At 38.4% G+C, this 22,745-nt stretch overlaps 1 protein-coding gene across 2 annotated transcripts in view; it reads right to left on the bottom strand.

Annotated features, from left to right (window-relative positions):
- Positions 1-2,484: 2,484 nt before the first annotated feature.
- The window catches only part of CCDC25 (coiled-coil domain containing 25), a 37,774-nt gene continuing 17,513 nt past the window's right edge, over positions 2,485-22,745 (bottom strand). For both annotated transcript variants that reach the window (XM_081136409.1, XM_081136410.1), the window contains 5 exons: positions 20,391-20,466; positions 15,078-15,181; positions 14,673-14,875; positions 7,453-7,498; positions 2,485-3,928 (listed from right to left, as the gene is read on the bottom strand). In XM_081136409.1, the coding sequence (XP_080992535.1) occupies positions 3,899-3,928; positions 7,453-7,498; positions 14,673-14,875; positions 15,078-15,181; positions 20,391-20,466 (459 nt within the window). In that variant the 3' untranslated portion in view covers positions 2,485-3,898. The remainder of the gene's footprint in view (positions 3,929-7,452; positions 7,499-14,672; positions 14,876-15,077; positions 15,182-20,390; positions 20,467-22,745) is intronic.

Below are 22,745 nucleotides of genomic sequence, written 5' to 3'. Positions count from 1 at the left end.
CCAAAAAACAGAGGTGCATACATTCTAATGATAAGCCACAGTTAATAAACGGCATTTGATAGCTTTTTGTATTTTCAGTATACTTGAGTCCACTAAGTATACACATGCATCTCTACATTTTTCTATATGAAAATTCTGGTTTTAACCTAACATTCCCCCATGTAGAATAATTTACTCAAAACCTTAAATCCCAGAATTCTAGTAGCTAAGGGTGTTATAACCAAAAGGATGTAGGTATTGCCCTGATTAGTGAGAAATATAACCCAAATGCCCACTTAATAAATATTTAAGAATTCAAATATGCTTTTACCACTGGGAGAATGTTTTGGGAGCTCCCTCTACCCTAATACCTCTCTGCAAACATACTGAGTGATGTTAGAATAAGTGCTACCATGGAAGGGGTGAATGTATATATAGAACCCAGGTCTGAAGCCACCGCCTTCACCAGTGATACCATTCCAACAAGTCTTCATGTTGGCAGCCTCGCCCTAGTCAAGACCTCAGGCAGAATCCTAGGAATTGGGGAGCGGGGGGAGAGGGGAGCAGAGGGGATCAAGTTGTAAACTTCAATTACTAGAGCTCAAACATCCTGATCCTTGAGCTCCGGGTTCTATGGCTCTCTTCCAGGAATACTTGGGCAATCTTCACTAATTTGCTCTTCTCCTCCTGCTAAAGAGCAAAATTCAGTTTGAAGGCATCACGTCAAGTAGCCAAGAACCTCCTTCTCCCTACCTGCACATCCCTGGACTGAGTCTTGGAGGAGAAAGGTGAAAAGTGAAATCCCACACACATACACACACTTGGTTTTACTTAAACTAGAAGCTTTTATTATATTTTACATATCATTCATCCAGGACATGATCAAGAGGCAGCTGGCACCATCTCATTTGTGAAATGATACAATGCACATAAAGTCTCTTGCCTGTGCTAGGCCATGTGCTGGGCAGAGAAGAGCTCCCACTCAGTGAACTGGAACGGGAGCCTGTCGGGCACGAGCAGTGCTGCCCTCATTTCTGAGCTGTCACATGCTTGCTGGAGTTAGATGGGTCGAGACTGACAATTAGCTTGGACTTTAAGTTTCTAATTTTACACTTTTAATTACAGTTTGATTGTTTTACAGTCTACTTTAAAATCAAAAGGTCACCCACTCATTCTAGTAGATCATTCTGAGTATGGGATATGTTATACACAGCGCCATACTTCAAATCTGAGAAAGAGCAGGCTTCAATTCACAGCTCAGGAAAAATCGGACAGGTGTTCTTTCCATTTCTCCATCCTGCTCAGTTTTTCCCATAACCTATTCCAGCCTGGAAAACGAGAGCAACCCCTCTCAGACAGGTGCAAAAGTGGAGGAAGAGCTTTGTTCTGAAACTGGAGGCCAGAGCTGAACTCGCCCTCTCTAATCTTGCTGTATGTGTGCTCCCCCTCCTTCCTGAGGGAAACCGTTGGCACTAAACAGTTACAAGTCTCACCAAAACCCTCGCTTCAAGAAAGTAAAAACAATGTAACAGAAGATACTGAAAGGGTTCAGCTACAGCCTATGGCTGCCTCCTAATGCACAAACCTTCCATATGTTGGTAAACTTCCCAAGCTCTGTGACAAAGCTCTTGCCCAAAGGTTGTAACTTAGGTGCACAAAGGTGGATAAGAAACGAATTCTAAAGCTATAGGGATGTAACAGAGCAGTTTATGAAATAAAATAAATGACAAAGTGAATTTTACCTGCATGCACATCTGAGTACAGAAACTGGAGACAGAGTTGGAAAGAGAAATCCTCAAGATGCACGAATCTGATCAAGGGCACAGCTCATAAAAATACCAATAATTTGGAATTTTCTGATAGGAAGTTTAGGAAACATGTCAACAGCAAGAAATGAGATGACTTCAGAGCCAACAGTCTGACCTGCTGGTACTGTCATGTTCTCAGAAGAAAAGATCCTTGCTTTCTCTGGGTCCAAGAGAGCTGTGGGGGAAAACTACCCAACACACAGGCAGAGGTAGGAGGAAAACAGCACAGAGCAGCTGAAAAGGTCTGAGAGCTTGGAATTCAACTTGGAGAATTTGGAAGAGAGGCCTTGACATTTTAAAGCTGAAAGTTATAAAGCGTTTAAAATTTGGACCCTTGGGACTCTTAAACTCTAGCAAAAATAGATGTGGCTTTCAAAAGCTCCATCTACTACATGCTGTAACATGGGGTACAGAGGAGTCCTTCAGAAGCAGTAGGAAGTTGAGGTGACACAGGTGATGCTGGAGAGCACAGCTACTACCAACATCCATCAACAGTGTGTCTGGGAAAGGTCACCACTTTGACCCAGTGGGCATCTGGGGAAGACACAGTTATCAGTGAGAGAGAAGATACCCCTGTAGAACTGGCCAGAGACTGAGCCTATGACAGGTGACGTTTTTTGCTGTGTGTTTTTTATAGCCAGAGCCCCCTTAAAACCAGCTTGGGGACAGAGATAACAAGCAAATTCTAATACTATCCTTCCAAATAAAAAAAGATTCTTTATTATTACATTTTTAAATCACATGACTCCAGGTTGAATATCATTAGACACACACACAAACATTAATTTCTGGAATTGTCTCCCAAACTCTGTCTCAAAATTTGGCCAACTTATGCCTCAGAGAATTTTCCAGTTCAACCCCATACCCCAACTTGAGATACATAGAAACACTGAAGTCTTTTGGTTTTAGCCACAGTTCCAAAGTGCTATTACAGATAGAAAATTTGTTAGAGGTCATTTTTGCTGTGTTAGAACAAGAATGCTCCATGTACACTTCTGGGTGTGGTTAAAATGTGAATTTGTATGCCTCCTAGCCTTTAGGCTTTGTTCTTGTTTCTTTCTGCAGGGGGTTGCCTTACACACTTTAATAAAAATATATCTTCTATTCAAAATCACACTGGAAAGCAGGTGGTTTGAATGAGTAGTACTGTTACATAATAAATTACTGAGTCTACAATGGAGAAATCTGAACTCTTGGGTTACAACTCAAAATAAATATTATTTCAAGGTAAATAAACAAACTACTTGGCTGGCTAGTGAAAGGCTTAATTCTTTTTAAAATCATAATTACAACATGGGACTTCTGCTTTATACTGTATTCCAAGACAAAAATCAGGTAGCCTCCCTTCTACTTCTCCCCTCAGGGCTGAGAAATAACTCCAGGGCCTGGAAGTTGTAATCTCTGTGGCTTGGGTTATTTGGTGTTCGGGTAAAAACTGCCACATGGTCTAACCTAGATTAACACCAACTATTTATTTAAGTCTCATGGTACCTTAGATAGAGGCCCTCACTCAGAGATAATAAGGATGAAGAATGTATAAGCCAGGGCAAGCTGAGAGCAGAGGACAACTCTGCTAATTGACTCAGACAACACAATGGAACTTGAATGAAAATATCACTATCATCTTTAAAACCCATATGCTTCTTTTTCTAATCAGGAAATCGAGGGTAAGAGGAACATTCCTATATATTGCTCACCAATACCTTCATCTGAAGAGAAGTGAAGCTATTTTAAGAATATGAAAAGCTTTTCAAGACATCTGTTTTCAGGGACAGACCACAGTACCAGAAATACTTTTCAGAGTTGGTTCGTTCTAAAGTCTATCCCAAGAACAAGGGCAGCCAACTTTCGTGAGCTACCAAGACATGTTCAGGCACATATATTTTCACTTTCCTAAAGTTATATTCTGTCTTCAAGTCCAACTATATCTGATTATATATATATATGATCCTTTTCTGTCATCAAAAAAGGGAACAAAATTTTTTTAAACTCCCAAGTTGATATTTGTGTAGACTGAAGGTTGGTTGTTTTTCATAATTCAGAACATGGATGACATCAAAACATCTGCAACTGTCCCTAAATTCACATCTTTAAAAGGTCCATTTCTCCATTCACATGAATTCATCTGAATCATTGCCGTCCTGTAGGAAACAAAAAAGTGAAACCATAATAGCCTTCAAAATAAATAACTCGATTTGTAAATTTACAATTAAGTCTTAAGTAACAAGCCGCCTTATGCCTAACTGTAGTTAAGAAAGAAAAAATAAAATAATTAAATTCACTCATCACTTCTCTATCTTAAATTGTTAATTGTTTAGAATAGGTGATTAGCAGCTATATTCTCTAAGGTGTCATTACACGGCCTGGATTACACATCAGGCGACCAATGATATCCAAACTATGATATAAGGCCCAACCGACCGAGTATAGGAGGTAACAAAAAAATGCAATTGCTCCTTTAACAAATATGCCATATAATAGGAGACCAGACAAATATTGCCTCAATATCCTTATGCCAACGATGCCTATATGCAACAATACTTTTGGCCTAAATTGCACTCTTTTGAGTTTCAAGGCTGTCACATAATTGTGACTTCACAGATGGCTTTGAATTTTTTTAAAAAAAAAACTAGGAAAAATTATTAGGAAGCCATAGGCTAGTTATCAAGTCAGCTGGCTTGCCAAGTTTTTGATTAAAAAACCTTTTATGTTTGTGTACAGCATAAAGGAGCTGATTTGATTGTGTGGAATATAAACAAGTCCTAAAGATCAAATACAAAAATAGAGCCCAGACTCATTTTTTGAGATACTTGCACACCCTAAGAAACTGCACTGAAGGCTAACATTCACTAATAGCGCAAGTTCTGGTACATTAGCTTGAAAATGTCACCACTTGAATGTCATTTGTTTCAGCTTCTCTCACGTTCCCACTGCATCATACCCGAGCTGTCAGAGAGGACTTAGGCTTATAGGTATACATGCTTTTCTCCTTCTTAGTAGCTCCTACTTGAGGTAAGTAGGCAAATACAGATACAGGTAGGAAACAACAGTTTCCGTGAAGCCTGGTTTAATCTCCAGTTTCACTCAGGAGTTTTCTGTGAGCTTCTCTTCAATTACCTAACAAACTGAGGCCATATTTAAAATGCCTTATATAAAAACTATACAAAGAGCACACTAATGTTTGTCTTTTATGCAAGCACAAGAACTGTGACTAGAGTCCTGAACTGACTAATAGCATTAGAGAGGTTGAAAGAGTCATCCTCTATCTCTGAAGGTTAGCTTTAGATTCCAAACACTGAGAATGAAAAACTCACCAAGATAATTTCAGTTGGTGACGATGAAAATGCGTAATTCCTTATAAAGTCCATGAGTTATATCTCATGTGTCTAAGAATCTGTATTTTAGGATTATAGTAACTTAAATATATATCTGAGCTCCAAGACTTTATTAGAACAATTTTTATATTTTAGATTCTCTGTAAGAGTGAATATGCTTTTCAATATAGCAAAATAGGTTTCCTGTTGTCCACTTATAAGATGCTAAGCGCATAAAATGTTAAAAGTAATTGTTATGGTTCCTGATACCAAATTTAGAAAGGGTAGAAAGAAATTATTCATTGAAGAGAACTAATCTAAAATAGGAGAGCACAAACTCAAAATTAAAACCAACTTCAGAGCGGAAGACTAATATTTTTCCCACTTAAACACCGGCCTTTAACTGAAAATTAACTGATCATGTTGCCAAAATGGAACATAAAAGGTCTGTATCCCCTTAACAGAGGATGGTTACAAGGAGAATTAAAGCTTATTCTTTTGAAGTACAAGAAAAAGCTTTAAGAGCCCTTCCACTGCAAGAAATAATCAAAACACCAAGTGCAAAACTTCCTTGGAAACTTGAACGTGATTCAAACCTGAGCTCCGGAACAGGGGTAGCAAGCAACAGAGGGAGAGGAAAAGCAGAAGGATTAGTAATCCTTTGATCTACAAATCTGATTTCCTAATCCTAGAACTTTTAACATCTGTTGACAATCAAATGGTATTTGTATATATATGTACATTCATGTGTGTATGTGTGTGTTTACTTAATAATTCCAGATCAACATCCAAACTTTAAAAATCTATAATGATGGGAATGAAAATGCCTGAAATTACACATAATATAGGTGCCAGATTTCTGCTGGAGAGTAGCCCCTAAGGGAAACCTTCAATAAGCAACCACCACCACAACAAAGATATTAGATTTGGGGCATGTCAAAGACTTCTGTTCAACTGTTAAACTACTTTAACAGTTTCAAGAAATCTAAGAATAGTTTCCAGAAGGGATTATATACATCTCACCTTTTGATACTGATACTTTGTGGGAAAATAACAACTAAGGACTCTATGAGTAAGAAATAACAATGACCATTTATATTCATAGAGTGACTAAGGAAGAACTTTCACATATGCCCTTGTTTAAATTTTAGAACAGCCCTATGAGGTAATATGTCTCCTTTTTATTGCTGATGGATATACCCTGAGAGGTTAAATAACTTTATTAAGCTTATTCAATTAGTAAATGACAGTTTCCATCTCTAAACTTCAAATTCAAGGTTCTATTTAATTACTGTGGAATTTTTCAGGAATAAATTAAAAGATACATCTCAGACTCATAAAGAAGCCTCATAAATTTAGTTCTCCTAGGAATAAAGATATTATATTACATTCAGAAGGATATATAGATATGAACAAGATGTAAAATCCTATTAACAATTCCAATTCATGCAATAAATATGGGCTCTGACTAGATGATCTTTAAGGGGATTTCAATTCTGTTAATTATTTCCAAGTATTAAGGCAGTGCTGTTTAATAGTATTTTCTGTGATGATGGAAATATTCTATTTCTGCACCAATATGGTAGTCCCTGGACACATGTGGTCAACATGACTAAGAAATTAAATTTTTAAGTTAAATTAAATTTTAATTAACTTAAATTTAAATAACCACATGCAATCATGCCTAGCATATTGGAAAACACAAATCTAAAGCACACTTGTAAACTATATTAGACTGTTTAACAATAGCTAAATTGTGCTACCTCCAAACACTTCAAAATAAACTTTGGGAAAGATAGTACTCATGGACAATAAATCCTTGACATAGTTCCTGTAAAATAACTAGGTAATGCTAAGAAGATCCTTTCAGTACTATAATACAGATTACCATTTCTCTTAATCTCAGGTCTTGAGGAACATGAAAACAACCAATGTAGTTACACTACAGATAAGATCTTAGGGTTAATACTTCTGTTTTATTTTTTAATCAAAGGTGATAGTTTTGTTCTCGCTCAGTTATAATATAGAATCTAAAGTCACATTAATACAAAACACTAATAAAACAGGCACTCTTGTATGCCTGCAACTAGGAAAGAGGGAAATGAGGAATGAGAAAGCCCTGTAAGTACTAACAGACCCACACTTCACAACAGACAAGGTATGACACAAGGTGACCCACTGAAAAACAAACACAGGAGGAAGTCCACAAGGAAGGAGGGGCAATGTCTAATAGAATCCACCTGAGTGTTCTATAGTTGTGCAACATGTGAGTCAATATTGGCCAGTAACTCTATTAAAAATTTAGTGAATTATTTCAAGGCACGACATTAGAGCAAATAGCTTGAGCATACCTGATTTGAAGACATATTCTCAACTTTCATTAGTGATGAATAGCTCCTGGAAGAAAAACATTGAAAATAAGGTTATCCAGCTGGCAAGAATTACATGAACACTATGTGTATCTAGCACTGCTGAGGGTCTTTTGAAAACAAAAAATACAATCCCTGCCCTCAAGGAGACTACAATATATGCATCAATGTAGGATGGGTTGTTGGGGCACTCTGTTCAGATGAGGTAGAACCCAAACTGAGCCCAGTAAGTGGGGATGGGTGAGGGGACAGATTCAGAGAATGGTATGAACAAAGGCGAAAAGGTGGTATCCACAGTGGTATTTTGAACCAACTCAATCAAACCAACTCAAGTGGGGTCTAAAAGCAAAGTACTGGGAAATCAGGCTGGGTGTGTGAGGCCCAATTATATTGTCCTAATTGCACGAGTTAACACAATGTGATCAGCAAGAAGCCACAACACATGATAGAAAAGAGACATATGAGGTTTGATAAGTATTTATTAAGTAGCCATGATATGTAAGACCCTGTGCTAAGCCTGGTGAAGGGTGGGATAGGAAGAAAATAGAAAAAGATGAATAAAACAAAACCTAGCCCCCAAAGAACTTACCAGGAGGGGAAATAAGATCTATTCAGCAATAGCTATGCAAAAAGTTATATTAAAAATACACAGAGACAAAAGAAAGTGAGACAGTATGATACCAGTGTTTTAAAGAATAATAATCTGTAGCAGACAGGAGAGAGGAAGGGAGACTAAAGCAAAGATCAGTTAATAATAATAGTATTTCCCATTTACCAAGTATCCTTTATTTGCTAGGACCTCTGTTATGTACATAATAAATTACTGCCAATTCCTACAACCACCTCATGAAGCAAGGGCTCTGGTACCATGCCCACTGTACACACAGTCAGGGAAGTTAGGGAAGCTAGCCAAGGTCTCACAGCTAACAAGCAGAGAAGCTAGGTTTTGAACCCAGCTCTGCCTCCTAAACTCACACTCTTGCCATCATGTTCCAGTCTACTGCAATATCCCAACTAGAGGACATGAATCCACAGCATTGACAGCTGTGCTGGTAAAAAGGGATAAATCTGAGAGGAATCAACAATGACATCAAGTTTTCTAGCTTGGGTGAAACAATGGTACAACTGAGAGAAATGAGATAATGTTGCAAAGATGTGCTTGGTTTGGAACATGCTACTTCTGATGTAATGGTGAGACATCCAAGTAAATATGAACTGTAGAAACTGAAAATTGAGGACTAAAGGGCAAGAGAACTGTCACAGTTAAGAGACAATGAGCTGGTAGATGACATCCAGAAAGAGATATTAGTAACAGTAAGTGGTATTTATAAGAAATAAACAGATAAAATCAATAAGCTGCACGAGCAGAAAGTAAAAAGTGGTTATAACAGAGAATCTCAATCCTGGCTGCATTTTAAAATCACCAGTGAAGATTAAAACATACAGATGCTCCACTGTGGGCATCTATAACCCAGGTTCAAGAACCACTGGATCTAAATACCCACTTATACGAAAGAAACACAAATTTACCCTTCTTTAGGCCACAGGTTTCCTCTGAGATCCATCAATCCCATCCATCCAACAGCCTGACTCTTTTTAAAAAATATTTTTATTGATTTTGAGAGAGAGGAAGGGAGAGAGAGAGAAACATTGATGTGAGAGCGGAACATCGACTGGCTGCCTCCTGTACTTGCTCTACTGGGGATCGAGCACACAACCCAGGCAAGAGCCCTCACAGGGAACTGAACCTGAGAACTTTTGGTGCACAGGACAACACCCAACCAACTGAACCACACTGGCCAGGGCCCTATTTTTTTTGGATGCCTCAAAGGTATTTTCAGTTTCTTATATCCGCACCCAACTCATGGTCTTCTCCACTATCAAAAATGGTTGATGCCCTAGCTCAGGGCATCAGTGGCTCACTGGTTAAGCATTGGCCCTTGCACCAGAGGGTCTCGAATTTGATTCACAGTCAAGGGCATGGGTCTGGGTTGAAGGATCCATCCCTGGCCCCGGCTGGGATGCGTGTCGGAGACAATCAATCCATGTGTCTCTCTAACATTGATGTTTCTCTCTCTCCCCTTCCCCCACCCCTCCCTTCCACTCTCTCTAAAAAGATTAATGAAAAAAACCTGTGGATACTTCCATCCTCAATGGAAAAAATATCCTAAGGATTGACAAAAACAAAACAAAAGGTTGGGTTCTTTTCCAGTATCCCCTACCTCAAAGAACTGCATGGCTATCCATTCCATTTCACAAATCAGAAACCAAGGAGTCATTCTTTTTCCCCAGTCTCTCCCCTCAATCCAATCTATCTCCATTCAAATCCTGTCATTTTATCTACAAAATTACTTGTCATTGGTTCATGTCTCTCCACCTCCACATCACCACCACAGTCCAAGGTACCACTGTGATGCGGATAACTGTGTCCTACCTGGCCTAGTCACACCCACCTGGGTTCTTCTTCCAATCAGGTCAGCAAAGTACAAACCTTATCATACTACCTCTTGCTTAATAACCTTACACAACTCTTAGGATGAAGACAAATATGGTCTATGGGGCCTTGCATGGACGGGTACCCTGATCCAGTGATCCCTCATGCCAGCTGCTCCAGACATTTGGGCCTACTTTTAGTCCTGTGTTTTGCCTCGCTCCCTCCCACACAGGGTCTTTGCACAAATATTCCCTCTGCTTAGAGCTATATTTCCATCTCGCCACCCCTTTTAACTAGCAAACATAGTTTTGATCTTAGCTCAAGAATCCCTGTATCAGGGAAGCTAATCTCAGTTACTTATTCATTCATAATATATTGACTAATCACTCACTGTATATGCAAAGCACTGGGTCACATATAAGGGGACACCAGGATGCATCTAAGTGCTTCTTTGAAAGAGCTTATCATTAAAAGGAAGAGTGGTGGCACACAGCATTATTTATAGAAGGCAGCAGTAGTAGTGCGTCAGAGAGAAAAAGAGGTACAATTAAAGGAGTCATTTCCACATCAGGCTATATCATCCTTTTAATCAAGGTCTCACCATTATCTCTTTCTACATGTTGCCACTAAACTCATCATCCTTACAAGTCTACTTCTTCCTTATATCTCAAGAAACCTCCAAGGGCTCCTTAACACTCACAACATGAAATTTTGGACTGAACCAAACCTTTTATTCTTTTTATTTCCCTAGGTATAACCTTGACTTGGGCCTTGCCAACTTGTTCATTCTTTGACTTACAAGCAGCATGGTATTGCAGCAGTATGGACTTCGGAATGACAGACTTGAGTTTGAATTCCTGCTTTGCCATTTATCAACTATAACCTTTTACATTTCACATATTAACCTCCTTGCTGAAGTAGTCTCTGCCCCCAAATCAAGTTCATGTCAATGTTCAAACTGATGATGCATGTTACCTGTGTGACTTGCCATTTTACCTGGGTCTTGTACTTCTGACTTCAATCACCTGAGCCTTAGGTTCCAATTCTGATCTCCCAGATGCGTACTTTAAATATCCCTATCTCAGGTTGCCACAGTTCTTACCTTTTGTCTTTTCTGACCCGTTACTCACTTATCCTCTATTAACTACATTTCCCTGACTCTTGTTTATTTCAACATTCACATGGTGAGCTTGACTTTGATGTTTGCTACAGTCCCACAAAAACTAAGTAAGAGAATACAAAGTTAAAATAGAGCCAGGTAAGCTTTCACTGGACTATACCATTGGACGTAACCACTGAGGACTTATAAGAGCTTTAATATCATAACCTGTGGCCCAATATTTAGATTTTTGCAGCTTGAGCTCTGAAGCTGCTTACAAAGCATAACTTTGCCCTTCTGGGCTTCTAAACCACCTGCAGAGCAAGCAGCCCCCCTTGTGCTGTTTGTACTGTTTGATAAATCATACTCTTTGCGTTGTCAATAAATAACGTTCCCTGTACTGTAACTGTGTGACCAACAAAACTTTTTGTTCAACATGCCTGGGCTGAAACTAGGACGTTGAGAAATACCTGATCATATATTACCATCATTCTCATCTCACAACCCCACTTGCTTGACCAGAGTCAGCCGACTGTTGAAAGTCCAGTTGCCCACACCACTCAGAAAACAAATGATGTAAGTTTGTGGTCTCGTTTCCCCTAACAAAGCATCTCTAATCATCAGCCCCTTGCAGCTTCTGCAAGGGCACATACCTAGGTTGCAGGTTTGATCCCTGGCCCTGGTCGAGGCGTGTGCGGGTGGCAATCAATCAACGTGTCCCTCTTACACCGCTTTTTCTCTCTCTTCCCCTCTCCCTTCCTCTCTCTTTAAAAAGCAATGGACAAAATATCCTCTAGTGAGGATTAACAAAAATAAATAAACAAAGGAAGGAAGGGAGGGAGGCAAGCAGCAGGGATAAAATTATGAGGAAAAACATGGACTAGGAGAGTGACTTCTAGTTTATTCCACTTACATTTTCCTTTTTATGTACATGTACCAGAGCGATATAAAGATTTATGTCTGAAGAAACAAGTGGAACAACTACAAATGACTAGAAACAGCTTAGAAAATGGGAATGATTAAACTTTTGAATCCAAAATTTTATTGAATAATGAGAATTGTTTACATGAGTATTTTATATATTGTTGACACTATAAAGTAAGTCCAGAAGATATGAAAACTGTGTTTTAGCAAATGGATTCTTCTGTTTAAATGCTTGTAACTTTTTAAAATAGTGAAATCAAACATACAAAATTCCCTAAATTTTAGCTGTATACAGCTTAATATGAAACAAAAATGTAATGTAATTTAAGGTAAATTATGGCATCTATGTATTACTTGATTGATATATATGGAATAAATACTTTAACATTGAATAGACTAAACAGAGGGCTGCAGAGTATGGTAATAGTGTATGTAAAATTGAGAATCAGACTAAGACTAGCTACATGAGTTTAGGCAAGTTACTTAACTGCTTCTTAGTCTGTTTCCTCATCTACAAAGTGCAAAAATTATCTACCTCATATGGCTATGGTTAGCATTAAATGAGATAATGCAGTAAAGCACAGTACAGTGTTTGGCAGATGACAAGTGTCCAAAAATGTTAGGTATTCTTTCTTATTAAATATTATAAGAAAATTAAATGACACTATATTTCTAACATATAATATTATGTATCCAGACAAAATTATTTCAGATTTGTAAAGGGCACAAAAAGACATGTTTTCAATTTTTTCCCCATGCCGAACTAAAAACAAAAAAGAATAAACTACTCTAAATCCCACATCACTCAAACTTCCACAGAACTGATGAGCTGATCATTTTTCTTTCACTACTAACAGAAGCAGACTTACAATTCTAGATCGTATCAAATGTTTAAATCTAGTATTAGTCTGCCCCACATTAGCAAATATAACTCAGGATAACATTTTGGGAGTTCTCCGTTTGAATATTATATTTTAAATGTAGTCCCTCATTCTGTTTTAGCAGAATCCCCAACAGGAATATGTGTGGATAACTAGTAAGTTCCACTACTTGATCATACCACAGAATTCTGACAACCTTTCTAATAATCCAGATGTTCAAGGCAACTGGGTCAGGACATGGCAAGAGAGCTCACTTTGATACTACACATTCCCAAAGGAATAACATCAACACTTTTTTTCCTTCTTTTTGGTATATTTAACACATAATATCTATGGACAACTGTGGGGAAAATCTAGGAATTAGAATCAACTTCCTTCTTTTCACGAAGAAAAATTATGGGCTCTTCAGGTATAGTACTATACATCTATAGATTCAGTGTGAGAGACAGAATAATGATACTACCCCAAGACGTTCACATGCTAATTACCCAGGTTGTGGGTTAGACCCCGGTCATAAATATGTTACTTCATATCTTCTCTGCAGATGTGATTAAGTTAAGGATATTAGATGAGAGATTACCATGGATTATCTGAGTGGGCCCAAAGTCATCATACTAGAACTTGAAAGCAAAGAAGCTGTGATTAAAGAGGGGGCTATGACTGTGGAAGAAAGGTCAGAGAGATGCGATGTTGCTGGCTTTGCAGATGGAAGGGGGTCACAAGCCAAGAAATGTGGGCAGCCTCTAAGAGCTAGAAAAGAAAACAGACTCTCCCCTGGAGCTTCAGAAAGGAACACAGTCCAGCGGATGCCTGAATTATAGCCCAGTGAGAACTACATCAAACTTCTAACATAAAGAACTATAAAATAATATATCTATGCTGTTTTAAGACACTAAGTTTGTGCTAATTTGTTACAGTAGCAATAGAAAATTAATATAGTCAAGTATGCTTATGGCCTTATACACTAGAATTTCAGGATCTGAATTATATTTTAGTTACTATTTATTATTTTTAAATGTAGTGTTTTGATGCCCTGGCCAGTGTGGCTCAGTTGGTTGGAGGGTCATCCCATGCACCAAAAGGCTGCTGGTTCGATTTCTGGTCTGGGCAATTACCCAGGTTGTGGGTTAGACCCCTGGTCAAGGTGCGTATAGGAGGCAACTGATGGATGTTTCTCTCTCTAAAATTCAATAAAAGCATTAAAATATTAAAAAAATGCAGTGTTTTGAAAAAAAAAAAATTATAGACACAGACAACAGTATGGTGATTACCACAGAGAAAGGGGAGGTGGGGAGAGGTAAAAGAGGACATGGGGGGGTAACTGGTGATGGAAGGAGACTTGACTTGGGGTGAACACACAATGCAATATACAGATGATGTATTATAGAATCATACAACTGAAAACTATTTAATTTTATTAACCAATGTCACTTCAATAAAAAAGAAAAAAAATGCAGTGTTTTGGAGCAGACCTCACTACATTAATTACTTTGGACTTTCAAAATGTAAAATAAATATATAAAATGTAAAAAAGAGGTTTTAAAAACAACTTTTAAGACTTATTAGCACTGGTCTTTAGAGCAAAGACAACTTTATTCAAATATCATAGCTAGTCAATGTTAAACACTCAATATAGCATTTTTTCTTTTCCTGAAGATGTTTATAAACAAAACTTTGAGGATAACTTATTATGGTTTATCCCGAGAATAAAATTAGCTATTTTATTTCATACACTCTCATATCCTGCCCCTATAAAAGGGTAACCCATTTGACCAACACATGAGTATAAATGTCTTTTTCTAACTCATATAAAACACAGTAAAGAATCTTCAAGGTCAATACCAATGCTATAGCTCCAACATACCTAAGTTCGTCCATTTCCCTCTTCTTCTTCATCTCTTCCTTCTCTCTCTTTTTCATTTCCTGAATTTGGGCTTTTTTCTCATTCCTCTCCTCTCGGTCTCTGCATTCCTTCTCTGCTGCTAGGTCTGGGAACCGCTCCAGTTTGGTTTTTTCTAATCTGTTCAAGATCTCATTCACTTTCTTCTCCACTGTCACAATTTTCACCTTTGAGGGATACGGGAAAAAACACTGAATCTTTATTATATGATTTTCTCCCCAGAACAGGGAAGAGGCTTTCCAGGGGCTTAGCAACCCAGCTTGATTCCCTTTAGAAAACATACAGTATGCTGAGCCCTCAACAAAGATGTTAGACAGAAAAGATGACACTCCACTCGTAGGGCTCCGCCCCCTCAGTGCGGACACTTACATCCTTCTGCCTGTGAAAGCCTATCTGTCCCACATCCATGTCAGCCGTTTTCTTCAGGTTAGACCACGGTGTGTATACCACATTAACGTTGTTCATCTTGCAGCCTGCCAAGAGAGACTATCTTCAACATGCAGGCAGGACGACACTGAGCAAAGTGCTCCCTTACCCACTGGCAAATTACCACAATCCAACAAAGGAAAAAAGCTTAGAATGAACAAGGTATCGCGTGTTTCAAACCACAAAATACTTTTTTTAAAAAAACACCCTCAATTGGCAAATGGTAAAGCTAACAAAAACGATTTAAGCAAAAGTATGACAGAAGCAAGCAGGGGTCCATAGGTTTGCTCCAGGGACTTCTGAAACTCTCTAAAGTTGAACGCAAAACTTATTATATGCGGCTTTTAAAGGGAAAAGGTCTAAACAGATTTGTTCAGATTCTGGGAGGAGTCCTTGATCCAATAAAGGTTACGCAGCAAGATAAAACAAAAAGCCATGGCCTGGGATTCAAGAGGCCTGCACTCTATCCTGGCCCTACCACAAACCAGCTGTGCCACCTTGGGAAAGTCCACAATGCTCTCAGAATCTCATCTGAAACATGAGGTAACTGGACCATAGTAGTAAAATTTTTGTTCTTTGTTTTTCTTTTTAGCAGTAGAACCATTTTTACCAAAGGAACATATCAAAGTAATCAAAGCAGAGATGCTCTGGATGAAAGGGATGCCAGATACCGTTTACTGCTTCTCTTCCCCTCTCACCACCTTCAACTCCCATTTCCCCTCTACACTGATAGCCTCCCAGGCAACTCGAAGAATCACAGTTTAATGGGTGGTCCAACACTCTTTAAGGCCTTCAAAATTAGATGGCAATATATTTCAGTTTATTAAATCACGACGTGTGTTGGAGAAATCTGGTGACTATCACCCTACTTCGCTTATGAAGTATTACTGCCTGACAATTCGTAATGTGATCCTATTCAAGAAGAAGCACCGGACCAATCCAAATCATGGGATATTCTACAACTGGTCTCCACTCTGGAAGCATCAGTGTCATGAAAGACAAGGAAGTGTCTCCAGATAAAAGGAGACTAGAGAGACATGACAGGTAAATATAACACATGATCCTGGATCAGAAACAATGCTATGAAGGGACAGTACTGGAACACTGGGAAAACTTACATACAGACGTTTATTAGAATATTTGATCTACGTTAAATTTCCTTAATTGATTATTGTAATGCAGTCACTTAAGAAAATGTCCTTGTTCTCAGGACATAAATGATGGGGTTATGGTGTCTACAATTTCCTTTCATATTATTCAGCTAAAAAAGTTCATCAGAAGTGTATTACAGAGAGAAAGCAAATAAATAAAAATTGCTCAATCTAAGTGAAGCATATACGAGAGCTGTGTTTTTCTTGCAACTTTTCGGTAGGTTGGAGTTTTTCTTAAAAATTAAGTTTTTAAAAAATCTCCAGTGAACAAGAGGGATATAAACATGGATTAGACAATGCCTTCCAAGAACTAAAGGGGGGCAGATAAGTAAATAAATAACTTCAATTAAAAGTAGAACTCATCAAATTTTGGAAAGGTACAGGTAAAATGCTAAGGTACAGAGAGGGCAGTGGTCACTCAAAGCTGGAGGAAGGGAAAGGCTCCATGAGAGAGGTTAATATAGTTTAGTGGGTAAGACAGAAGACTTCAAAGTCAGACTGACTTCAAATGCAGCCTCTATCACATCAGAGCTCTGATACCTTGGGTAAGTTCCTTAATTCTCTTTAAGCTCTGCTACCCCATCTATAAAATGACAATAATAATATCTAACTCAGAAGGGCTGATAAATAAAATAATTTGTAAAGTTTTTACCACAGTGTCAGGCATAATTAACATTCAGTGTTAGCTATTACTACTACTACTATGTGGACTTGAACCTTAGCTTGGACGTGGACTTGTGATGACTGACAGGGACAAAACGGAGAGCAGAGGGAACCACACACTCATGCGCCACATAACGATGTCTCGGTTAACAACAAACTGCATATGATGACTGTCCCATAAGACTGTCATGGAGCTGAAAATTTTCTATTGCCTAGTGATGTGTGAACGGCATCTCAGGAGGTTCATCCGAGACTGCCAAGGATGTGCAAAGGAAGAGGAGGATGCAAAACTCGGCGGCTGTGGCTGTGATGGCGACCAGCTTGCACACAGCGCGGACAATGACACACCGAGGCGCTCCCCGAGCTGCTTCCTGAGTAACTGGCCAGTGAGGAGTTACTGGGACTGAACAGGAACACACAGCCGAAGAAGAGGCCAGAGAACAGGAAGCTTCAGGGTAAGAAAAAAGAAGAATCCCCAAGAAAATTCACTGTGAAGGAGGGTTTAGCAGAAGCTTCTGCAGACCTCAACAAGATCCTTCAAAAGTTAGAAAACATGGACCCCCCCACACCGAAAGGTTTTCATTAATACAGAAGAATATTTATGGTGCATTATTTGCTTACAAGAAAATCTGATGAAAAAACCCAAACAAAAAACAAACCAAGGAAACCACTGTGGACCTATTTCTGAAAAGAGTGACACCTCCTGAAGAGCCTCAGGCAGGTCCTTCAGGAGGTGTTCCAGGAGAGGCAGTGTTGTCCCGGGAGATGGCAGCTCCGTGTGTGCTATCACCCCTGACGGCCTTCCAGTGGGACAAGCCGTGGAGGTGGAAGACAGTGAGAGTGATGATCCTGACCCTGCGGAGGCCTCAGCTAATGTGTTTGTTTGTATCTTAGTTTTTAATAAAAAAGTAAAAAAAAAAATATTTTAACAAATTAAAACTAGAAAAAAGCTTATAGATAAGGTTATAGAGGAAGAAAATATTTTTGTACAGCTGTACAATGTATGTTTTAAGCTGTTATTACAAAGAGTCAAAAAGTTAAAAATTTTTAAAGTAAAAAAGTTGGGGGCAGGAGGAGAGTGGGGGGGGTTAATGGGGGGAAGGGGACATATGTAAAACTTTCAACAATAAATAAAAAAATAAAAATAAAGTAAAAAAGTTACAGTAAGATAAAGTTACACTGAAGAAAAATTTTTTTAAATAAGCATAGTGTTATTAGTATTTATAAATACTATAAGTGTAGTATAGTATTTATAAAAGCTACAATAGTGTACAGTAATATTCTAGGCCTTCACATACACTCACGCGATGATTCACTCAGAGCAACTTCCAGTCGTGAGAGCTCCATTCATGGTAAGTGCTCTATACATGTGTACCATTTTTTATCTTTTATACCACATTTTTTACTGTACCTTTTCTATGTTTAGATACACAAATACTTACAATTTCCTATACTATTCACATTAACATGTCATACAGGTTGTAGCCTAGGAGAACAGGCTACATGTGTAACAGGCTATACCACCTAGGTTTGTGTAAGTTCACTGTATGATGTTTGTACAATGACAAAATCACCTAATGACGCATTTCTCCGAACATATCCCCATCACTAAGTGACACATGACTGCATAAGCAAAGGTAGAAAAACACCAAATATTTGGTTTGGCTGGAGCATGAAATATGTGAAGGGAAAAGGAATTCTGTAGTCATATCAAAGATGCTTAAATGCCAGCTTAAGTTTGGACTTAACTGAATAGACAAGGTGGGGGTGTCATGAAAAGTGTCTAAACCTTTAGAAAGTTTAAGATGAAAACAGGCTGACCAGATTCTATGAAGACAAACAAGTTTAACCCCAACTCCCTTGATTCTGAGTGCTGAAGGTGGTCAACCATGGAGGAAAACATTTTAACTACACAAATGGGGAGTACTTAGCAAATCTCACAGCAAAGAAAATCTTTACTCCTCAGCATCCTCTGCTATTTACTCACAAGAGTGAGACTCTCAGTTAGGCCCATCTCCTTTTTCTGTTAAGTGAACTGTCACTGTGAAAGGCTGAAGAGAGAAAAGTAATTCTGTGTCACGACTCCTCTCTCCGATTGTTTTCTCTAAAACCAGTAATCTATACAGAGATTTAAAAAAAGAGGCTGGGCCAAGAATAAAAAGTCTAAAGCCCTTTTAATAAAGTCACATCTGCTAGTCAGGGGCATGGAAATGAGACAAGAACCTGTGAAAGAGGTTGCAACAAATAAGAGAATAATAGTTTTAGTTTATATTATTTTTAGGTTAGTAACTGAAGATCTTAACTGGAAATCTTAGAAACTGTTCTACTCATGAAAATGGAATGTTCTAAAACTAACTGCAATTTAATGATTTATGGAGTTGAAAACCAGTGGCTCTGTAAGACAAGACTTCCACGTTCTTTGGCTATGTACCTGACTCATTAAAGCTGCTGAATTAGACTCAGAAAATGCAGTCTAAGTGATGGGGAAGGGGGTACAGTCCCCAGCTCCTGCTCTGTAATCACCAACTCCTGGTACCTGCTACTGGCTATGTGTCTGCCCCATGCTTATCTTCTAACCTTATTTCTTTCCAACCCTCTGGATCTTCCTCCAACTTCATATCAAAACAAACTTACCTCTACCCTATCTAGGTCTATGTCCTATATTTAAAATCCAATCTAACTCAAACATTCTTAGCAGAACACCATCTCCTGGCTCCCCTTTTTAACTCCCACCTCCACCTCAATAATTGTCCTTCTTAACCTATACTACTATTGACAGATTAAATCTTGCACAGTAGAAATAGACAAGGACCAAGCCCAGTATTGCCTAAAACACTTAACACCAATTGTTCTCAACCCTCTCTGCACATGAGAATCACCTGGAGAGCACGGCAAGCATACTAATACTCACTGGATTACCCCAGACCAATTAAATAAGATTCTCTGGGAGAAAAAGATCAATTGACTTGATACCTTCATAATTTACCGGGAGAACAAAGGGACAAGGGAAGAAGGAAAGAGTGACTTGGAGACTTGAGTTCTAGTATCTAATGACAAAGAGTGGAAATAAAGCCATCAAGCAACATAAAAATAAAGCCATCAGACACATTTCTTGCTTAGCTATTAACACAGCCTGATTTCAAAAACTCTCTCTACAAATATCCTTAAGGGTAGGCAGGTATAGACAACCTACTATGCAAGATAAGAAAAACAAAGTTAAAGAGTTGAGATAGGGCCATAAACATTAGACAGGTGGGGAAATTAGTTTTTAGTTCTTTGATGGGTAGAAGAACTGCCATCTTAAAGAACAAAACAGGGCAAAGGCATATTACATGGTAGTCCTTAGATTCAAGCCAAAGTCAGGAACATGTTCTCTAAAACATAATCCATCTCACACAGAGAAATCATTGCTAATTCTGAAAGCACCTCTAGGAAAACTGACCTTGAATGCTGTTGGCCTTCACAAGATGGGCACAATCCATCAATACTTCCTTTGGAATGTCTTCTATGTTCTCCCCCTGAAACACAAAAATAAACCAAATGGTCCACTGCTTTCTTACTGATTGATACCAGAGCACTCATTGAGTTTTGCCCTTACCAGGCACGGTTTTGTTAAAAGCAGGGGCTCTTTGCCTGGCCAGTGAGGCTCAGTTGGTTGAACATCACCCATGAACCTGGAGGTCATGGTCTGATTCCCGGTCAGGGCACATGCCCGGGTTGCGGGCTCGTTCCCCAGTAAAGGGGTGTGTAGGAGGCAGCTGACAGCTGTTCCTCTCTCATCATCGATGCTTCTCTCTCTCTCTCTCCCTTCCTCTCTCTGAAATCAATAAAAACATTCTAAAAAAGAAAAAAGAAAAAGCAGGGGCTCTTCAATTGTATTTCAGAACACTGAAAAATGAATCTGTTACAGGATTATTTATTTAAACTGATAAGTAAAAAATACAAACACAGGGCATGAAAGAAAATTACAAAAAAATTAACTGTAATTATGTCTGAGTAATTTCTCTTCTCATTCTTACTTCTAGAAACCTTGTGGGAAGTGGTGTCTATTTTTGATAACTGGAAGTCTTCTTAGCTGAGGTCCCTATGACCTTCCTCTCAAAGAGACATCTTATAGTTTTGGATCTCACACATCTAGTAGGTCATCTATCCTCAGCCTTAATCAGGAAGCAAGCTCTTGGTGTGTTAAATAAAACCACCCACTATAAAGGAGAAATAATATTGATTCTTTTCTCTACAGATACTGTATCAAAGTCAAAGCTGAATAAGCAAAGCCATTTCAGAAGAAGAAAAATATTTCAGAGGCAAGAGCAAATGGAAATCAACTCTGTATTGGCTCATACAAGGCATGGTATTACAGACGCACTTATGCCTGGGAGTGAAATGTTCTACCTACATAAATATTTGAGATAAATTAAGTGTATTCCATTATGTTTCTACATTTTTTCTTTATATTAAATGTTTTAAATGGGAATCTCTCAAATATATAAATTTTGACCCCAAACCAAGTGATTTAAGTTTGTCACTATTTTAATGATGTATCTCATCCTGTGCAATTCCCTGACCACATAGAGGATTCTGAATTTAACATCTTGATTACATAATGTCATCATTATAAATATCAACCACTATACTAGGCTATAATATAGTTATAGTGATGCCTTCAGGGGCTTCCACAAGACACAGGAGCTGATTGACCCTACGCTAAATAAACCAAAGTGAATAATTAAAAAACAAAACAGTAACTACTAGTTTCTGAGTACCCACCACATGCCAGGTACTGTGTAAATAGCCATATGAAATGGATAGTATTATCCTCATTTTACCAATGAAGAAAAGGAAGCTTAGTGAGGTTAAGTAACTGGGCCAAGGTCCCACATAGCTAGTTAAGTGACAGAACTGATAGATAAACCCAGAACTAGAACCATGCTCTAAGAATTGGCCCCAGAGTATGGTGCTTACTGAGTTCTTGTGGAAATACTAGTTCCTTGGCCTTGATGTCAGGCTATGTCCCAATATCCCTTCTTACTACCTGTGGCTGTCACCATTCCTGGAGCAATCTCAGCTTCCTGATTTGCAACTTCTAATATAATATGAGCAGGAAAAAAAACCAAAAAACCTCACTCAGCTTAGCATTATGCATAAAGTCAGAGTAAACAAACTGAGTGGAGAGTCTAAGGTACTCTCAAGATGTAAAGGTCAGATTTTAACTGTAGGCTTTGTGCCATCTATGTTAATACAATAAGAAACCTCTAGATAAGTGAGATTTATCTATGAGTTTTTAAAAATAAAAGAAGCCTAGGAAAGAGCACAGTTGAATATCTATGGTCTTCAAGGTTTGGGTAGAATTCAACTGAATTCAGTAAAAAAAATAAAATTAACACATAGTGCTTAGCATATGCCAGGTATTATTCTAAGTGCTTCAGATAGACAAGCTCATTTAATCCTCACAATGACTCAATAAAATAGGTACTGTTAGCTGTCTTTTACAGATGACAAAATGGGCACAGTTAAGTTAATTTGTTCAGTCACAAAGCAAGCAGCAGAGCCCGTATTCAAACCCAGAGTCTGGGTTCTGAACCACTTAGTCCTATTACATATCCAACACTTACTTGGTACCTACTAGGTACAAGGGCTCCATGCCATATACTTACTGCAGGAGGTCAACCAGGTAAGAGTTCCTTAAAGAGCACATATTTTTATTGAGTACAATATGTGCTTCCAAAAGAAAATAACATTAAAACTTCTATTCAAGTAAAAACTGGTGGTAATGTGAACTTGGGACAACCACCATTAT

The sequence above is a fragment of the Miniopterus schreibersii genome (genome assembly GCF_964146895.1).
Source record: "Miniopterus schreibersii genome assembly, chromosome: 4".
In the NCBI taxonomy this organism is placed as follows: Eukaryota; Metazoa; Chordata; class Mammalia; order Chiroptera; family Miniopteridae; genus Miniopterus; species Miniopterus schreibersii.
Note: the sequence above shows the minus strand (reverse complement) of the source record. Positions and strands in the feature narration are given on the sequence as shown.